Source organism: Mus caroli, unplaced genomic scaffold (genome assembly GCF_978045245.1).
Source record: "Mus caroli unplaced genomic scaffold, Mus_caroli_1 scaffold_2, whole genome shotgun sequence".
Lineage (NCBI taxonomy): Eukaryota > Metazoa > Chordata > Mammalia > Rodentia > Muridae > Mus > Mus caroli.
The window spans coordinates 27,097,101-27,117,506 of record NW_028227257.1 but is presented as its reverse complement, the minus strand read 5'-3'; the positions used below and the strand labels follow the sequence as shown (position 1 = coordinate 27,117,506).

Sequence of the window (20,406 nt, the reverse complement as noted above, 5' to 3'; positions counted from 1 at the left end):
ACACATGAATAATAATAATAAAGTAAATTAATAAATATTTTAAATTATTACAAAAAAAACCCTCCAACAGACTCTAGAAAATCTGGCTCCATATATGTTCTGCAGGTCATACTTAAAGAAATTAACAGTCCCATCATTCTTCTAACACAGAGGTTTGTCTGCCAAGGCTAGACTTTGGCACCTTCCCTCTTAAGCATGCTAAGTTCTGGCCCATATGGTCCAGCAGCCCTGTGTACTATTGGAATGTGTCTCAAGAGAATAGCTATCAATTTCCAAGGCTCATCTCAGGTCAGGTTGTCATGAGGAAGGCTCGCAGGCAAACTGGCTGGCTTCTGGACCAGAAAGATCCCAAAGTCTCCATTTCACTTGATTCCACATACCTGTTGAGTATCCAGGTCTCATCCCCATGTGATAAAACTGAGTTATGTTAAGCTTATGTTGAAGTTGTACAAACAGCAGAACTAAGAGTCTAATGCTTTATGGGCTGAACCAGCTGCAAATCTCACCAGTCTGCACGACTAAATCTGAAGTCTGGTGGCTGGAGAGATGGTGCAGTGGTTAGGAGCACTGCTGCTCTTTAAAGAGACCACGGTTCCCAGTACCTGCATCAGGCGGTGGTCACCATGCCCTGGAACTCCAGCTCCCCATCTCACGCCCTCTCCTGGCCTCCTCGGGTATTGCACTCTTGTGTCCAAATGCACATGCAGACACTCACATAGACAGGTAATAAGTAAAAATAAAAAACCTTTTCATTAAATCTGGAGTATGATTTTTAACAAGGGTGGTCCTCCAAGTTACAGGAAATAAAGACATTTCCTAATCCTCTAAGTGCTGCTCTGCTGAGAGATCCCAGCCCCGATCTCCAGCGTGTTCTGTGGACTCCACTGAATTCACACAGCATCTCTGCATAGTGTCTGTGATCATCTTTTTCTACTGTAACCACTGAGGTGGCTGGATTTGGTTTGGACTCCAAGCACTTGTTTCTGTAATTCAATCTCAAGCCACCAAGGTCACAATTGAATTAATTGTAATGCCACTGACTGCAAGGAAGTGCCAACTTACCACTCTTCCATTGGCAGTAAGTGCAGCACTGTCTTCAAAACCAAGAGCAACATGAACCCAGCCTCCACCTCCTCAGCTTCATAGGTAAACACAGAGCCATAGTGGAAGTGACTAAGGGATTGTGTGACTAGGCTACCTTGAACGGTAGACCAGTTTTCTGTGTCCTAAAGGCATATCTCGATGCTGGGGTCTCTGCAGACAATGCCCAGATCTCCCGTGTCCCCAGGATACCCCCATGAACAGTAACATCCAAGTTACTCCGAATGCCTTTGACAGAAGCATCCTTGGCAACAGTGGGTAACTTTGTATGGCTGTCTGTTGGACGCTCCACACTCTATTGCAAGTCAGCTCTGTTATCAAGCCACTTTCCCTGTTGGAACAGAGGTTAGCACTTCAGTTTCTATATGTGGACATGTGTTTATTTTGTTTCCATAAGCCTTCGCTGAGCTGATGCCTTGTGCCTTGGGGGGCTTTGTGCCAACCCATACCAACCTCACGGTCTAATGTAGAGAGATACTGATAAGGACAGATTGAGGGGTCGATGCTAAGAAAAGGTTTCTCTGTAGTCCAAGCTGTCATAGAACTCACTTTGGTAGAGCAGGCTGGCCTCAAACTCAAAGATCTGCCTGCCTCTGCCTCCAGAGTGCTAGGACTAAAGGTGTGCACTACCCCTGCCTGACTGGACTAAAGGTGTGCGCCACCCCTGCCTGACTGGACTAAAGGTGTGCACCACCCCTGCCTGACTGGAGGAGGGATCTTGCGAGCAGGCTTAGTCTAGAGTGAGGAGAGACTGTGGACAAGGGGTTTAGCCCTTGACAAAAGGCCTGGAAAAGTTAAGGATGAAATCCTAATGTGAGTTTCCCCTCTCTGAACTCCCAAACGTCCTCCAGGCCTGTGACTTAAAAGCTTCGCCTGTGCTCTCAGGAACTGTTTCAGATGCTCAGACCACACGGCAGCCAACAGGCTGATGTTTTGCTTGGATACGCTTTAACATCTCTCTCTGGCTCAATGCACATCCCTCTGCCCACACGACAGAAAGGCCAATAAAGCTCTTGGCCAGATTCACACTGTCCCTGTGTTCCGGATGCCTGGATGTTCTACCTCCCAAGAGCCATGAGGTTCCTGCTGCTGGTTCTTCCTGTCCTTGCTCTTCTACCCCAAGTGATCCCAGGTAACAGAACCGTGGGAAATGACCAAAATGAAGGTCTAGCAGGCCCTGGACTGTGTGGCTGGCTATTCTCCCTAACACAACCAGCACCATTTTTTCTCACTGAAACTGTGTCTCTCACAAGGGTAGTGCAGAGGTAGGTCATGTAATCCTAGAACAGTCCATACGGCCCAAGGTCTCGCTCGCTCCATGTTTCCAGCTAAGGAATAAGGTTGGACTTTCCTCCATGTTCTCCCCGGCTTGTGCAGCTCCTAAGATCATCTCCCAAAGTCCACAGCCCCATGGCATCTCGGCTTTTTAAAGTCTCGCGACTGCTCTCAAGGAAGTCCTTTGTCTCCTCATGTTCTGGGATTTGGTGAACAAAATGTCTTCAGGGCAGTTACGTGGATGACAGAGCTGGCTTTTTTCTCCCTTGGATGCTGTAAGTCTAGGGCTTGAAAACCATTGCTTTTTAAAGGCCACCCAAAGGCCTGGCTAAAACCCTGACTCTCTCACTCCAGAAAACCTGCCTCCTCAAATAACTCATAGTCATGAGGTGGATTTCTTTTCTATAGAGTTGCTTACACTTATTTGTTTGTTTATTTTAACTTGGGGAGGGGGAGCAATATGTGTGTGCCACAGTGCACACACAGAGATCGGAGAAAGAGACCGTGGGAGTCCGTCATCTCCCTCCATTGCTAGGGTCTTAGGGTCAACCCAGGTCTACCAGTTTAAACAGCAAGTGCCATGTAGCCATCTCATCAGCCCTAGATGAGTTTCTTGATAAGGGTAGCTTGACACAGGTCCGGGACAGCTTTGTTGTGACTGTCCCCAATGTAACAAGTTTACTTTCATTAGTGAGTGATCAATCACACTTCAAGAAAAGCAAAACCTGGGTAGGGAAAAAAAAAGTCAGGAGCAGCTATTTGGAGATGCGTGGTATTATCAAACTGCAGCTAGGAGGAGCCTAAGGGCTGTGTCCTGCCACAGTCCCAGCGGTGGGACCATATAGTGGAATGCCAGATTCATAGCCATCTAGCAACAGTAACTTAAAATCATTGGCCTCTCCTTTGATTATTTAGACTACGGTGCTGAGAAAAGATGCTTGAAAATTTTGGGGCACTGCAGGAGACACTGCAAAGATGGAGAAATGGCCCACGAATCGTGCAAATATTACCGAGTCTGCTGTGTTCCAGACTTCGACAGCTACAGGCAAAATGATGCTATCACTTGGACCACGGAGGAAACCTCTACAATAGAGTATGATCTGTCCTCAGATTTCATAGGTGTACTTAGGGCAATATAGTTGAAGGAGTGTTAAATAAATAAATAAATAAATAACCTGAGAGGTGGCTGGAGAGCCCTGTCCCTGAAGTTTCTGACAGCTCCTGACTTATCAGATGTCACTCGCTCATGTCCCAAGAAGGATGAACTAAGTCATACATAGAAAGCACCGAGACACCCATGAGGCATAGCCACCCACTGTGACTGTGCAACTCTAGGTAAAACCTACTGTGTAAAGCATCCCCATGCTTCCAGTGGCAAAGTCTTCCGTGCTCTTGAAGTGCTGTGGACACTGTCTGTGCTCCTTATTTGCTGGTGGTCTGTGTTGGGGTTGCAGCGCTTGAGGAAGAATTCACTTCCACACTGGCATTTCTCATACCTTTAATTCCAGCATTTGGGAGGCAAAGGCAAGCAGATATCTATGAGTTTGAGAACAGAGTGAGTTCCAGGACAGTCAGGGTTACACAGAAAAATTTTCTTCTTCTTCTCAAAGGAAGAAGAAGGAGGAGGAGAAAGAGGAGGAGGAAGAGGAGGAGGAAAGAGGAGGAAGAGAAAGAGGAGGAGAGGAAGAAGGAGGAGGAGGAGAAGAAAAGTTATATATTATATATAATTATATTATATATTGTATATTATTATTGTGTATTATTGTATATTGTATATATTATATATAGTTATATATAATATATTGTATGTAATATATTATAATATGTTATATAATATACATTACATATAATATATATAAGTTCTCTAAAATTTTAGGAATTAAAAGACCTAGCAATTATGGAGAATGGAATGTATTATTCAAATTTCCTCTGTAGTAACCATCAAGCCAATCTCAGCCTCACAGTTTGAAGCTGTGGGCAGACAGCTTCCTCTAAGTCTAACAGCTCTGCTTAGAAGCTCTTCCAGGCTTAACCAACTGTGTCTTCCAGACTACAGGACTGTCCCATCCCTCCTGCTCTGGTGCCTCCCTGGGTCCTACATTGCATAGGCAGTCACAGCTCATCCGAAATCCTTAACTCCCCTCCCTGGTCTCCACCACACTCTCCCACCTCCAGTGCCTGGTCAGGTTCCTCTCTGAAAGTGACTCAGGAGCCCAGACCCTTTTCCCACAGGGCTGCATCCAGAATGGGACAAACCTCTCACCATGCAAAGCCCAGTCTCCTGATGTATCTCCAGTGGAAGAAAAACGAACAAGCATTGTCAGATGCATACATTTTAATAAGGGGGCAGACAGCAGGGACGGCTTCCCCGGAAGTCTGTACACGGTGTGCAGGCTGTCACGGTATTCTTGGCCAGTGCTTCTCATAAGACCAGTTAGTGTTGTCATCTACTCCTGTAAGGCTGATCCTCACGTAGGACTGGAGGCAGCACATCTGGAAATTTCTGCAGTAGAAGTAGGCCTGTTCACTCTTTTTGCAGGAAGACCTACAGAATCCTCTGTTACCCATGCATTGAAGGATAGGATTTTTGCCTGGCCAAAAAATAAAAATAAATAAATAAATAAAATAAAAAACAAAGAATGATAATCAATTTCTGTTTACCAGTGACATACATTGGGGGAGTCGAGAGCACATGAAAAAACCTGAAGGGTGATAGCAAGTGCCACAGTCAAGAGGGACAGAGTCAGTGTCCTGCCCTCTCTTTGTCTTGCTGTGTGCAGGTCAAAGCTCTGGACATTAGGAAGACAAAGACAGCCGGGTACCAGCACAAAAGCCAACACAGGACAAAAGAGAGGGCCCAGAAGTAAACCCACAGCTAGAGATACAAGAGGTCCCAACCATACGTTCACTGTGAGGAGAAGACTTAATTCACTGCCTGCTGCCAGTAGCCCTGGGTGTGAAGGTGCAGGGACTCGGACTAGGTCTGCATCTGGTCCTTTCCAAACTCAAAGGATCATGCAGGGCCACCAGGCCCCACAGTGCCACTGAAGGACACACGAAAGAGAGAATGCCCTTCCCAACTAGGGTGGCATCAAAAGACACAAACTTTGGAGCTCCAAGCACAGTGTAGCAATGAGAAGCCACCCCCCACCCCTGCCTCCATGTCAGGGCCTAGGCCAGAATCTTACAATACACAAAATGCCCAGGTCGCAGTCAAAACTCACTCATTGAAACCAGGACAATCGCATGTCAAAATAAACAACGATAGCCAACCAAACTCTGGATCCCTCCCTGTTCAGAGCATCAGTGGTTCATCTCTTCTCATTCTGAACTGTTATCATGGATGCACATAGTGGGTTGTTTAATCATTCCTGTATTTAGGAACATTTTTGTTTGTGTGTGTGTGTGTGTGTGTTTATTTGTGTGAGCGCACATGTATGTGCATACATATGGAGGCCAGATCTCAACCTTGGGTGTTGTTCTCAGAAACAGTCTACCTTGCTTTTTGGAGACAGGGTCTCTCAATGGAAGCTGACCTGGGTCATTTGGGCTGACATGCTTGGCAAGAGGCCCGGGATTCTGTGGTCTCTGCTTCTCCAACACTGAGATGACAGGCTCACTCCAGCATGTTCTGCTTTCTGTGGGTCTTGGGAATCCAAACCCAAGCCCTTGAACCTGCACAGCAAGCACTTTTACCACTGAGCCACCTCTCCAGCCTGCAAACTGGCCTCACTAAAAGGTTCTGGTTAAAACCATGAGCTTGGGGCTGGAGAGATAGCTCAGTGGTTAAGAGCACTGACTGCTCTTCCAGAGGTCCTGAGTTCAATTCCCAGCAGCTACATGGTGACTCACAACCATGTGTAATGGGATCTGATGCCCTCTTCTGGTGTTTCTGAAGACAGCTACAGTGTACTCATATACATAAAATAAATAAATCTTTTTAAAATATTTATTTATTATTATATCTAAGTACACTGGTTGTTGGGATTTGAATTTAGGACCTTTGGAAGAGCAGCCAGTGCTCTTAACTGCTGAGCCATCTTTCCAGCCCCGAAATAAATAAATCTTAAGAAAACAAAACAGAAAAACCCCATGAGCTTGTAAAAAATAATAAAATAAAATAAAATTTTAAAAATAAAATAATTAAAAAACAAAAAAAACAGCTGGGCATGGTGGCGCACGCCTTTAATCCCAGCACTTGGGAGGCAGAAGCAGGCAGATTTCTGAGTTTGAGGCCAGCCTGGTCTACAAAGGGAGTTCCAGGACAGCCAGGGCTTTACAGAGAAACCCTGTCTCAAAAAACGAAAAAGAACAAAACAAAGCAAAACAAAACAAAAAACAAAACAAAACCAGGAATTTGGGGGCTGGAGACATGGCTCAGTGGTTAAGAGATTTGCTGTTCTTGCAGAGGACCTGAGTTCGGTTCCCAGACTCACTCATAGCCATTCCTAACTCCAATTCTAGAATCCCAGTTCTGTTTTCTGAACCCTCTGATCACCAGGTATATGCATGGTACACATACACACATGCAGGTCAAACACTCAGACACAAAAAAGAAAATTTATAATATGAGCTCCAGGTTCAGTGAAAGACCCTGTCTCAAACAAATAATGTGGAGGGTCTGGAGAGATGTTTCAGGGGTTCAGAGCAGAGGACCCCTCTGAGTTCAATCCCCAGCACCCACATGAAGGCTCACCACCATCTGTAATGTGATCTGTTGCCCTCTTCTGGCATGTGGGTGTACAAGCAGATAGAGCACTCATATAGGTGACAGCATCTTCAACACTGTGCTATTGACCCTATTGCCAAGATCCAGCCCTGACAGCTTCTCTCCACTGCCTCCGAACTCCATCCTTCCATCTCCCCACCCCAGTCCTTTATGACTGACAAACACAAACAAGATTCTGTGAGTTTTAATGCGGTGTGGAGACTAAAGGACAAGAGGCCATGTCCTTTCTATCCACAGTAGGGTCTTTTCTTCCTTTTTGGATTTTTATGGTCATCATAGGAGTGGTCCAGCTAAGGACTCCATTAGTGGTCATAGGAGGGAGTGTTAAGTAACATTCAGGGACAAAGCAGTGTTTGTGATTTTGGCAGCATGTGACACTGTCTTCACCATTCTTGTGTACCACCGGCAGTGTTGGTCCTCCCAACAAGCATCTTTGGGGCAAGGAACAATTGTTAGGCATGAGTTAGCATTGCTCAAAGAGCAGCAGAGGGCAGGAGGATAGGAGGGAAAACAGAGCCACACAGTTGGGTGAGCAGTGCTGACCCCAGTCCCAGGAAAGGTGAGTGGGCTCCAGAGTGAGGGCAGAGGTGACTGTCGCTCTTGGAAACTTTCAGGAAATATCCCCGCCCCCTCTTTGAGTCAGGATCTCAATTCTTAGCCTGAAACTTGGTATGCTGAGCAGGCTGGCCTCAGACTCAAAGAAATTCACCTCCAGTGCTGGAATTAAATGGGTGTGCCACCATATCCAGCCAAGGACTGTCCTTTTCAACGTTTCTCCCCACCAATCATTCTGCCCCCAACTAGTGTGTCCTCCAGAATAAATGTGTGTTGGTGAGGGTCCTACCTAGTGGAGCTGGGTCCAATGGGAAAGGGACAGTGCCCGTCTGTTTCAATTGTGGACAGAGGAGACCCCATCACATTACAGAGTCAGCTCCTTAGACGGCTGGGGACAGGGACCAGCAAGCCTTGCTCCAGTCACAGCCAACTCTCCATAATTTCTTACTCACCAAGTTAAACCTCAAGGCCCAGTCAGCCTCCTGCCTTGGCAAACTCAAGGATCCTGAGGCCTCACTCCAAGCCAGACCCAAATCTAATCAAGTCACCAGCCAGTTCCCAGCAGCTGCCTACCCACAAGCTGAATCGAAGCACCCCCCACTCCAGAACTCACCCCCACCCTCAGCCCAAGTCCAGCCTAATGCTAGCAGCGACACCACTCAAGCCAAGCATCCCCGTCTTGCACCCTGTTGTCAGGAAGACCAAGCCCCCACCTTCAGTTCATGCTCCACTTTCTCTGTGACCCCAGGTCCTGGGTGCCCCCTCATCAGGAATCACCCCCAGCCATGTCCCCAACCAGAACCCAATCCTTCACCCCTCAGAGCTCTCCTAAGTTCCCACCAGAATGTCACTCTTGCCCTCGAGGTACCAGACGCCCCACAAACATCCCTCATGCACCCACTTAGCAAAAAAAGATTTTGAGAGAAAGACAGAGGCAGGCAGGCAGGCAGGCACACACACACTCACACATACATACATACATACATACATACATACATACACACACACACACACAAAGAGAGAGAGAGAGAAGCAGCAGCATGCCTGACAGGATCTTGGGGTACCCTTCAAAGCTTCATGAAATAGGGATAGACTTGGGTGTCACCTCTATGGGAGTAAAGGAAAGAAACCCAGAGACAGGACCCCAGATCCCCAAAAAACCCACATTACCTGACACGACCAGTTCCTTTGCCACAAGTATGGCAAGAAGCAGGAGAGCTAGCCTCATGGTGGCACCACCCAGGGTGGAGGTGGTAAGTGGCCTGCAGGGGATGGCAGCAGAGCCTTCACTGAGGTAGGGATGAGCCTCCTTTTATCAGCAGGGCTGTGGGAGGTGACTTAGAGCAGAGGGGGATTTGTACAAGGTCAGCCAGTCCGAAGGACAGTGTGAGTAGCAGATATCTCGGCACAAAATGAGAGTGAAGGAAAGCGGCTGGCCAGACATGACCTCCGGCCTAGGAAGTTCAAGAGTGAACTGAAGCTGGTCAGGCTTTGAGACCCATGTTAATTACCATAGGATGCGTGTCAAGGAACATTTACGTTTTTAGCATTATTCATTCTTGGCTTTCTCCCCCCCCCCTTTTTTTATTCTCGCCACACACATGTGTATGTCTCATGAAATCTTGAATCTTCCAGTATGTTCCACACCAAGGCCTCAGAGCTGGGACCGCTGCTGCCTCTGACTGTCTTATCAGGTGTCTCTTGTGGGTGCTGGGTCTTCGCTCTGAACTATAATAAGTTCTCTTGCAGCCTTCACTGGTCACGTGAGACTTCCGTATTTATCATACATATTTGTCTTTGTTTCTCTCACTGAGACGTGGGGAACTTGGCATGACTGTGCCCTTCGGAGGATCGTGGGCTAGAGGCTTCTCAGTGTAGGGAGGTGGTAGAGCCTTTAACAGGTAGGGCTGCTGGGCAGATGGCTCAGCGGGTAAAATATTTGCTGTGTAAATGTGAAGACTTGAGTTTGGATTCCCAACGTTCACAAAAGAGCCAGGCTCAGTGGCACACATCTATAATCCAGGAACAGAGGAAGCCAAGTCACAGTGACCTTATGGCTCTCTGGCCAGCCAATCCAGGCAAGTCACTGTGGCCCAGGTTCAGAAAGAGACCTTATCTTAAAAATTAAGTGGCAAGTAATTGAGAAAGACACCTGACACAGGCCTCTTACACACACACACACGTACACACACACACCAAGGCAGGCCTAGTAGGAGATAAAAAGTCATGGGATTTCACAGTTAGAAGATGTGAGGGGCTCTGCTTATATCCCAAGCAAGTGACTTGCTGTAGCAAGAGTGAGCTTGACCTCTGGTCACCTCCAGCTTCCTGCTTTGCCATGTGATCCTCACCCCTGGGATGCCAAGCCACCAAGAGTCCCCAAGTGAGGTGGGACAGATGAGGATGGCTAATCAAACTGATTTTGATGGATCTCTGTTCTTTATGAAGTATACAGCCTTGGATATTTAGTAATATTTATTTATTAACTGTTTAATAAAACAGACTATTATAGTTTATCACACTAGTACAGAATTTCATCTGCCATATTAACGTATTAATGCAGCAATTTTAGCAGGTGTTGCTCCCAAACAGTGATTCCAAAGCACAGACCATTGTTTTTCACTTCTGTGCATGGGTAAGTGCAGCAGTTTCAAAGCCAGCAGAGAACTTGGGTCTGTCCACATCTCCATGGACAGTCTTACCTACTGATCTGGGAGAGAAGTTGGAGTGGAGTGTGTGTGTGTGTGTGTGTGTGTGTGTGTGTGTGTGTGTGAAGTATTATGCCATTTCTTTGAAGGATGCCTTCAGAAGTGGCACACACTGTTTTTAGTCCGCTGCCCAGAACCCATCCCCACCAAAGCCAGCTCCAGGATACACTGGGAACATTACCCTTTATTCTGGGCAATGACAGCTTGCTAAAAGTCAGGATCTAACTCACTAAAAGACAGGCACTGAGGAGGGTTAGTGATATTTGGGACCTGACTTTATATACAGAATAATATTTAACAAACATTCTCAGACTTAATAAATAATAGCTACTACTCCATTTAGTAAATGATTATCATAACCTTATTTTTTAACTTATTTTTAATGATTTTTTAAATACTTTAGCCTCTCTTTTAGCCCACCACCCACCAGAAGTGAGAAAGAAAGGATACAGGAAGTGGAGCTGTTTAGAAAGGTTCTTTGGAGCAAATCCCATCAGTGTTGTCTGGAAAGCGGCAGTTCAGTTCACAGGTTAGCAAGCAGCAGCTCGATCCACTTGCAAACACCTCATGGATACAGCAGCAGTCCAGTTCAGTAGAGTGGGTTTAGCAACAGAGGTAACATGTCCTAGCAGAGACAGCCAGACCTCAGTCTTGGCTCCAGTCAGCAGGAGGAACACCAGGAAAAGTTCTCAGCTGTGCCTCTCACAGGGAAGCAAAGATCAGCAAAGATGTGAGACCCCCCAAGTGTTGCACAGCTAGCTCTATAAGTAAGCCTAGCTTAGTCCTTGTTATATCCTCCAAAGATCACATGTCCACCATGGGTCTTGCCTTAGCACGTGTGTCTGTCTCAGTTGACATCACTGGGTCTATCAGCCCAAGTCCAAGGAAGGGGCAAGAACTGAAGGACACCACCATAAGTTTTTGTTTGTTTGTTTGTTTGTTTGATGTCTCTCTCTATGCAGTCTGGACAAATGTGACTCAACTACACAATGTAAGGTGGACCAATACATGCGTGCCATTAGCAAAGTATCCTTCATCATGTGTCCTCTCACGTGTTTGCTTTAGCAGAACATCCTTGGTGAAACGCTCCTTCAGGAGTCTGCCTCAGCCTTTCACACCTGTGTTCACATTAATGAGACATTCTTTCATGTGTTTGCCCCGGCAAAACACCATCCAATGGACTTTCCTAAGAACCCTCAAGTTTCCACTTCAGATTATAGATAATCAATAACTTGCATTGGCAATGGTGTGAGAGCAACCAGAGGGAGGAGTGCCAGAGTCCTTCCAGGGCCGAGTCCAGGGCCGAGCAGTTCGCTAGATGTGGAGACAGCAATGCCTGCCTCCCACTTGGTTGGGTTCTTTTAAATTTTTTGACTTACCTTTAGTGTGTGTGCCATGCATCTGAGTGGAGACCAGAAGACAACCTGTGAGCGTGAGCTCTCTCTTTCCTCCATGTAAGTCCTGGGATGGACCTCAGATTATAAGGCTTGGTAATTAACAGCTTTACCTACTGAGGTGTCCTGCTGGCACTATTGTGATCCTCAAGTGATAATGAGCACCCAGCAGGAGTGGAGGATTTAGCCTGGCAGGGGTGGAGGATTTGGTCCAAAGCTGAGCCCAATGCCATGTGCCCTTCAGTACACTGTTCCACATACACAGGTGTAACTGCAGAGTGCTTACAAGCACATACCTTAGCTGGGCTTCCTTGGGAAAGCTCTTTAACCTCTCTGAACCTATTTCATCAGCTATAAAATTGTAGTAACGATGCTTTATAAAGTTGACCTGAAGATTAAGCAAATGGACACACACCAAGCCCAGGATGACCCCTGAGCCCTCCTCCCTGGGATGTGCATATCTACGCTCACTTTACTGGACGCATGGTCCAGGTCTTTCCTCACTAGCTCTCTTTCCTGTACTTCATAAGCCCTCTTCTGTTGGAACAGGGCAGCGTGGTGGTGCTGTAGCCATTCAGGAAAATGGCCTCTACTCACCTCAGGAGATACTGAAAGGGATGACCAAGTGGCTGTGGAGATCTATGTCTGGGTGTCTAGGCTCAGATCTGTGCTGAACTCTGTGTGTGTGTGTGTGTGTGTGTGTGTGTGTGTGTGTGTGTGTGTGTGTGTGTGTGTGTAAGCAAAGGCATTAAGTGTGGATATTCAAGTTGTACACATTTAGGTTGTTCTTGGGTGTCACACATGCACTGTGGGTATGTACATTTATGCTGCCAGGTGGTTTATGTGGAGACACACAGCTTGTGGCTGAGGAGATGTTTACAGCACCCCCTCTGTTCTCAGACCTTTAAACGGTGTCTACCTCAGTCCCCTCTAGATCCTGTGACTCTGGAACCCAATTCTGGAACCCGAAATTTCCTACAGAGCTGGCACAAAGCTAGGAGGAGTGGCTAAAGGAGGCGTGAGGAACAGGGGCTGCCACTGTAGCCAGGACCTGGGGCTATGAGGGAGGAAGTGAGCTTTGGCCAGAGGGCCAGCTCGGTAGTGGTTGCTGCGTGGTGTCTGTGGGAGACAAGATGAGAACAAACTATAGCATCCAACTTTAAAAGCCTCCCACATAGGAACAGTTTGGCCTGATCAGCTCTGAAGGCCACCTCACTCTCAACCCTTCCAATCTGGGCAACTATTGTCCCGGAGCCCCACATAGAGGAGAGAAGAAAACACTGGTTATCAAGTTTCCAGGAAGGGACCTGCACAGAGCTTCAAGCTGATTCCAGGGGCTCCTCTCTCTAAAGCCATTAAGTAGATGACAAAGTCTTTGATGATGGTTCTTCCCCTCTGTTCATTCACACTCCATCTGACCAAGGTCCTGTGGGGCCTGTGGCCCTGGATGGGGGGAGCGGAGGTGGGGGCAACATGGATAACCAAGGTCTCAGATGAGGGTATCCTAGAGAGGCCAGGATCTGAGTCAATCCTCCACACCAGCACATCTGGTGGAGACACAGATTCCAGAGTGAAGAATTTCACCTATAAACTTTTGTGTGTGTGGCGCTGAAGGTTGAAGCTAGGGTCTGGTGTATACTACAGCCATGTACTACCAACCAACTACACCTTCAAAATAGTGAGAGAAACACTAAGAGTGACTCATCACCCTCAGATCTGAGGGAATGGTGTGTTGATTGTTATTTACTCTAGCCTAGTAAGGTGTCCACTGTCCATTATTATGGCTCATGCCTTTCCGTTCTCAGTTCGACCCTCCCAGGACCTCCTGTGTCTAAGAATGTGGGTCCCAGCCCTTAGCCATGACTTTGTGTGGGGAGTTGCGCACACTTTGAGTGAACATGTGAAGTCCTAAGCATCTGCTGTATGACATAGATACAGCCACGTTAAAGACCAAGACCTCAGAGCCGCAGAGAACTGGGAAAGCCTTTCCCCTGGGTCAGGTTTGGAAAAACAAAGCCTTTCTCTAGCCCAAGTACAAATGATTGCCCACTGTGTACAAGTGTTTACGAATGATTGCCCAGTGTGTGCAAGTGTTTACAAATGATTGCCCAGTGTGTACAAGTGTTTACAAATGATTGCCCACTGTGTGCAAAACCTAGCAACTGCAGCTTCCTCCTCCCCAGAGTTACTGTTCTGAGGCTGCTCACAGACAGTGGGGCATGAGGCTGCATGCCCCACTGGTACTGAAGGCCTAGTGGGTCCCTGGAGAGTCACTGGTTCTCTGTCTGCATTGAGGCCTGAAGAAGCTGGTTCCAACATCAGCAAAGGAAATCGGCAGCTGCAACGGGATAAGTTAACTTGGTAGAGAGAGGGAAGGCCAACAAAGCAAAGAGTAAATAATTTTCCTTCCTTCCTGTCTTTTCTTAACATCTGGATTGTTACCAGACTCTGCCGTCCCCTTTGGGATGGGTCTTTCTGCGTCAATCAAGAGTATCCCCCACAGATGCACCCACAGTCTAAGGCCAACCTGAAGTAGGCAACTCCTCTTTGAAGATCTCTGATTGGGTGGACACAGCTGAGAGGGCATCCACTTGAAACCGCTTCCTTGTGTCTAGGTCTTCCTAGCAAAGACTGGGGTAGGGGCTGGCAAGGAGCAGTCTTCTCGGTTACTCCTTAAACATGCACACACACACACACACACACACACACACACAGAGTTTCAGTTTCCCAATTTAAAAAAGAGGCCCACTCAGAGCACAAGGCCTGACTTCTCTTTCAAAGGCTGAGCAGAAAAGTATTATGTTTGCATGGATGCCCACTCAAAGTAGAGAAAAATTATCTGGTGAGCACTACCTTAAATTCTTGTAGTGATCTATTTATATTTATTTTATATGTATGAGTGGTTTTGCTTGCCTGTATATAAACATACCACGCACTTACCTAGCACCAGAAGAGGCCAGAAGGTGGTCTCCAATGCCCTGGAACTGGAGTTGCAGAAAGTTGTGAGCTGCCATGTAGGGGGTGGGACTGGAATCAACTAAGCCATCTCTCCAGGCTCTACATTAAATTTTTAGCATCACCTTCGCACACTGTTTTTTGCCATGCCACCCTATTGCCAAAAATATTAAAATCGACCTGCAGGCTTCCCAAGCTACCTCCAGCAACTCTCTCTAGCTAGACTTCTTCTCTTCCCCAAACCCTGAAGCATCCCATCGATCGCTGGGTTCCCAGCTCAGGCTCACTGGGAGCCACTTGTTCCTTTTCTCTGTTCCTTCTCTGCCATAAACCCCTGTAATCGGCAGTCCCACATTCCAGTAACCAAGTCAATCAAAACTCTTTTTGTTTTAAAGATTTATTTATTTTATGTATATGAGTACACTATAGTCATACTGATGGCTGTGAGCCATCATGTGGTTGTTGGGAATTGAAGTTTTAGGACCTCTGCTCACTCTGGTTGGCCCCGCTTGCTCCAGTCCAAAGATTTATTTATTATATCTCAGTACACTGTAGCTGTCTTCAGACACTCCAGAAGAGGGCATCAGATCTCATTACAGGATGGTTGTGAGCCACCATGTGGTTGCTGGGATTTGAACTCAGGACCTTCAGAAGAGCAGTCAGTGCTCTTAACCGCTGAGCCATCTCTCCAACCCAAATCAAAACTCTTGATGCTTAGAATTAACCAAACAGATTTATGTATCAATAAATTCTGAATTCACAAGATGCCAATACAATAATTTCAGAACCAATTGATAACAATAAAAGTTGCTCACCTAGATTAGACAAATATCCCAATTATTCTATCCTTTAATATCATAACTACCCGTGGTCAATTAAAGCCACGCTGGTTCAGGCTCTTCTTCCTGTTCATCTTCTTCCATCTTGACCTCTTCCCTCTTCCCTCTCCCCTGAGATTCTGTCTGTCTCTGCAACTCTTAGCTCCGCCCCCCTTTTCCCTGTCCAATCACAGGCCTTGTGCTGCACTGATATTTTAGTGTGATTGGACAGGGAAAATCCTGTCACACCACCCAGCATGTCAACAAGAAAAAAATCACCCTTGTCTAGGACTAGAGTATGATGAGACACATGGCTAGAGAGGTGACATTTTAGAAAGCATTAGCCTGGAAGTACCCCAAGAGTGGGCGCTCTTGGTGTGTTTAGTCCAAAGCATCTCCTCTCTGTGTGCTAGGTCTAGCTCTGGCAGAGGGACACACTCCACCTGGAGGGCAAAGCTGGTATCACTATTCACTCAAAGTGGCTATGGGCTCCTCTTCAAACTCAGCTTCTGACTATCTGGGAGTCTCTCTGTCCTTTGTGTATTTGTTGAAAGGAGAATTATCTCCCACTATAGAAGATGCTAGAGACTCCAGCCTGGCTGCTGCATGCCTATAATCCCAGTACTCAGGAGACTGAGACAGGTGGGTCTTGGTGAGTTCAAGACCAGCCCGGTCTACCTAGCAAGTTCCAGGACACCCAGTGTCCTGAAAGCTGACAAACCACCACTGTTGTTAGCTCTCCGTGCTTGCCTTTCTGACTTCCCAGCCTGTTGGTTCTTCTCCTTCCCTGATGTGCCCCTGGCTTGCCTTCCTCATCAACATAGTTAAGACCCAGTGCCAGAGACACAAACCTCTTTACCAATTGCACAGCCTCACATTAAATTTGGACATTTCAAAATGTTGAAAGTCTAAGTCTCAGATTGCTTACCCAGAACTGGGTCCAAGGCCAGCCCCTTCCTTTGTGTCTGGAATGGACACAGAGTAACTGTTGAGGCCCTGGTGGAAGATGGGAAGGAAAGATGCTGTTGTTTTATCTGAGCACATCCTGGAGTTTATCACTTCCTTAAACTCCTTGTGCCTCTGGCATCTCTCTTCCAGCTTCTTGTCGTCACTGCAGCCTCCGGCTTCTTATCCTCATTGTGGCTTCCGCCCTTCTGGAGGCTTCTCCATCCCTCGATCCTTAATTTGTCTTCTTCCCCCAGAGTCAGCTACGGCCCTCCTGGGGCAGCTCATGCTTTTGCTGTTCAAAGTGTGGAGTTTTCTAACCTCTCCCCACCAAAACTGCCCAGCCCACTGTAAAATAGGAATAATAGAGGGACTTAGCGAAACAGACAACCAACTCACATTTAGTTGCCTGTGGGCCAAGGACAAAATGTTACTCCCAAAGCCCAGAAGAGAAAGGCTACCGACCCAAATCATCATGGTCAAATTAAAGCAAGCTTTTATTTTATTCATATACATGGGCTGCCTCCCCCTAAGGCAGGGTTGAAGAGATCAATCAGCCTTGGACATGAGGAAGACAAAGCTTTTTATAGCTCAGGGGTAGAAGGTTTCCAAATGGAGGATTTGGTGGGTAAAAATAGGTGGGCGGGGTTATGAGAGCAGAACTTAGGCATAACATGTTATTCATTATCAGACCAAGTAACTGCCAGTCCAACTCTCTCCAGAGCTCTGCCCCTTCTATCTCAGTATCAACAACAAAGGAAGGACTGTTCACTCAGGATTTTATAGTGAGACAACGTGGAACAGTGAGCCCAGTCAAGCTGCAGTGTATATGGAACAGGGCGGGGCATAAACTCTGCTAAAAAGTTAATATGTATGTACTTGCTGTTTGTGTGCACGCCTGTGCTGCAGTTGGGCACAGAGCTAGAGGTCAGCTTTGAAAAGCTGCTTCTCACCTCCTGCCATAAGTATCCTGGGGGTGAAACTCAGTCCTCGGGCTTGGCAAGGGCACGTGGATTAAGATGTTAGTGATGCTTACAGATAAACTAAACACATTTTGCTTTATTACATGGCCATGAGCCTTTGATGACCCGAGATGGAACATGACAGTTAAAAGCTGTGGGTCTGGCCGTCAAGTTGATAAGAAGGAAACTTGAGATGGCTAATTATGACTGTCAATCTGATTGGATTAAGAAAACACAGGGCATTCGTGAGGAACAATGTTTTTGTTTATAAGGGAGTTTCCAGAGAGGCCCACTCTGGGTGTAGGTGGCGCTATTCTTCAGGCTGTGTCTCACTGAAGCGAGGTGATTGGGGTTGGGGGCAAAGTTCAGCGCTCACCTCACACTGCTTGTGCCCTTTAACCAGCCTGCCTCACACACCTGCTACTGTGACTACCTCTCCATGGCTAACTAGCTCTGTCCCCTCAGCTACATACACCTCTTCAAACACTTGGTCAACAGGAGAAGTAACTGCTGCTGTGATGGATGGACGTGCTCATGCACTCAGTTCACAGCACAGATGCCCACAGCTGATGAACACATGGTTTTACTCCCATTAGACCCCACTGACCCTGTAATGACATGTTAAGGGATGAGTGAGATTAAAAGCTTGCACTACCCCTAATATATAGTAGATCCAGCTTCCCTGTCTGTATTTCTGTCCTGTACACACTATTTATATGTGTTTCCATTCCATTGGGTATGGCAAATAACATAGGGATAACGTGGAGTACATGAGGGGTTGGGTCTGCACTCACCCAATGGCTAGAGATGTTAGTCAGTTTTCCATGTAATTAATTGGTCAGTTTTGCTCTTTCTGAATTCTTTACATACTCTGGGTACTAATCCTCTGTCAGATATTTCCCATTCTATCTTAAAGATGGGGGTGAGCAGGAAAACATGCCCACACATGGCACAGGTGAGCAGTAGATACACAGAGACCAGTCTGAGACCATGCCCCACAGCACAAGCAGAGAAAGTCACCCAGAACCCCACCGGCCAGCCAGCCATATGGCCAGCCTGCAGCAGGAGCCACTACAATGTGCAAGTTATGTGGTGGACAGATGTGTGAGAGAGAAGCAGAACCGTGTGAGCAGCATGAAGAGAGATGAAAATGGTGGCACGAGGATGGAGAGCGTGAGTGGCCAGCCCTGCCACATCAGGCCATAGTGAAGTCCCAACCCATGCTACCACAGAGGGCCTATGGCCATGCAGCAGCAGGGAGTGGTGTCGATGTCTATGGATCATATTACCACTAGAGACCATGTGGACATCCCTGGTCTGGGCAGCCCCCTAAGACCACATAGATGTCCAAGGGCTGGGCAGAACTGGCCCCACCCCTTACTGGATACAGCACTCTGGAGAGCTGGCCCTGCTCCTCACCTGGGCTGAATAGTGAGGCTAGCCCTGGTAGAGCCTTGGTGAGACTGCTCTTAGGTCGTGAGTTTGAAAGAGCTGGTCCTACCACTCATCAGCTGCGAGGTGGTGTGGGTGCTGGGGCAATGCCCTCCCACCCCTTCTTCCCTTACCTGCAGTAGTCGGGAGAGCCAGCCCCCAAAGCTGGCCCTGCCCCTCAAAAGCTGGAGAACTAGGGAGAGTGGGTGCTGCACCTCACCTGGGCAACACAACAGATGGCACTGATGATGAAGGCACAGGTGCGCCAGCCACTAGGATGTGAGAGCAGGGAATCTGCCTCAGCCCCTTATGGTTTCAGCACTTGAGTGGGTCCCATGCCTCAACTGGGCAGCACAGTGGAGCTGGCTCTGGTGGTGTGAGTGCAGATGAGCCAGCCCTGAAGGTATGAGATCAGAACAGCTGTTGCTGCTCCCTCCCTGGGTGGGCTAGCAGGGCCAGCGCCGCAGACCTCCCCCTGGTGGTGCAGATTCAGGCGGACCGACTAGTTCTGCTACCACCCAGACCAGGATCCAGGGCTTTGAGTTGGCACACCCCAAAATCTATACCATCTGTGAACTGTCAGAGCACATGAAAGGACTGGTGTGATCTAAATCAGGAGGATCTCCATGACACCGGGCAACAACAGGATAGCCAGGAGAAGTCCCGCTGAGGATCCAATTTTGATGGTGTGGTAGAAGACAGAGGCCTGGGACCAGACCAGTGACTCATTGCTGTGAACGTTTACAAGCAAAGATGTGTGGACTGAGGGGGTCTCTGTGACACACTACAGCTTTCGTGACGATAGTTTCTATGCTTTGTTTTGTTTTGTTTATTATTTTTGGTTCGTTTGTTTTCTTTTGGTGTGGGCTGGGCCACCAGACAGAAATAGGAACTGGTGAGGTTGAGTGGGCTCAAACCCCGGCAACCTCAGAGACTTGAGAATGGCTGGAATGGAGCCGCTCCCTGCCTGCCTTTGTACCATACCACATGGAGTTCTTCTCGATGCTAAGGAGGAATCTAAGATAGTCTTAGCCTTCAGCCAATGACCTTCCCTTCCTGGATATTCCCATGCCCTTCCTCCAAAAGTATATAATCCCTGTTTCACCCAGAGTAAAGTGTTTCAGTTCACACCCGCACCCTCCAAAAAGCAGTCTGAAGGATCGTCTCAGAGAGCTGCTTCACTAAAGATCTCCATGGGGAAGGCTTTCGCCTAAAAAAACCCTGGCCTAAGACTCCCAAAGAAGGCGTTCCCTCCCTCCGGTACTCTGCATCCGCCCCCAACCGGACCAGATCCCGCTCCTTGCGGCTCCACTTCCTTCTTCTTGCTTGCTTGCAGATGCTCCGAGGGGAAGCATAGACCTCAAACTCCGTTCCTGACTTCCTCTCCAAGTGATATACCAGCAGCACCAGGGTACATACCCAGAGAGGAGGCTGGGAACCATAGCATTCATCCAAGACCACCCCTGTTCCGTTCCCCTTCCGGTCCCGCACGTAGCGGAATCTGACACCCCAGAGGGAAACAAGGACTGAGGA

At 47.5% G+C, this 20,406-nt stretch overlaps 2 protein-coding genes across 2 annotated transcripts; one reads left to right on the top strand and one right to left on the bottom strand.

The window, feature by feature from the left end:
- Positions 1-2,154: 2,154 nt before the first annotated feature.
- Positions 2,155-3,515, top strand: Defb118 (defensin beta 118). Its single transcript, XM_021178749.2, has 2 exons — positions 2,155-2,233; positions 3,292-3,515. The coding sequence occupies exons 1-2, from the start codon at positions 2,155-2,157 to the stop codon at positions 3,513-3,515; spliced, it is 303 nt and encodes a 100-aa protein (XP_021034408.1).
- Positions 3,516-4,702: 1,187 nt separating this feature from the next.
- On the bottom strand, positions 4,703-8,945 carry LOC110290253 (beta-defensin 19). Its single transcript, XM_021156757.2, has 2 exons — positions 8,831-8,945; positions 4,703-4,967 (listed from the first exon to the last, which is right to left on the bottom strand). The coding sequence occupies exons 1-2, from the start codon at positions 8,886-8,888 to the stop codon at positions 4,774-4,776; spliced, it is 252 nt and encodes an 83-aa protein (XP_021012416.1). The 5' UTR covers positions 8,889-8,945; the 3' UTR covers positions 4,703-4,773.
- Positions 8,946-20,406: the final 11,461 nt, after the last annotated feature.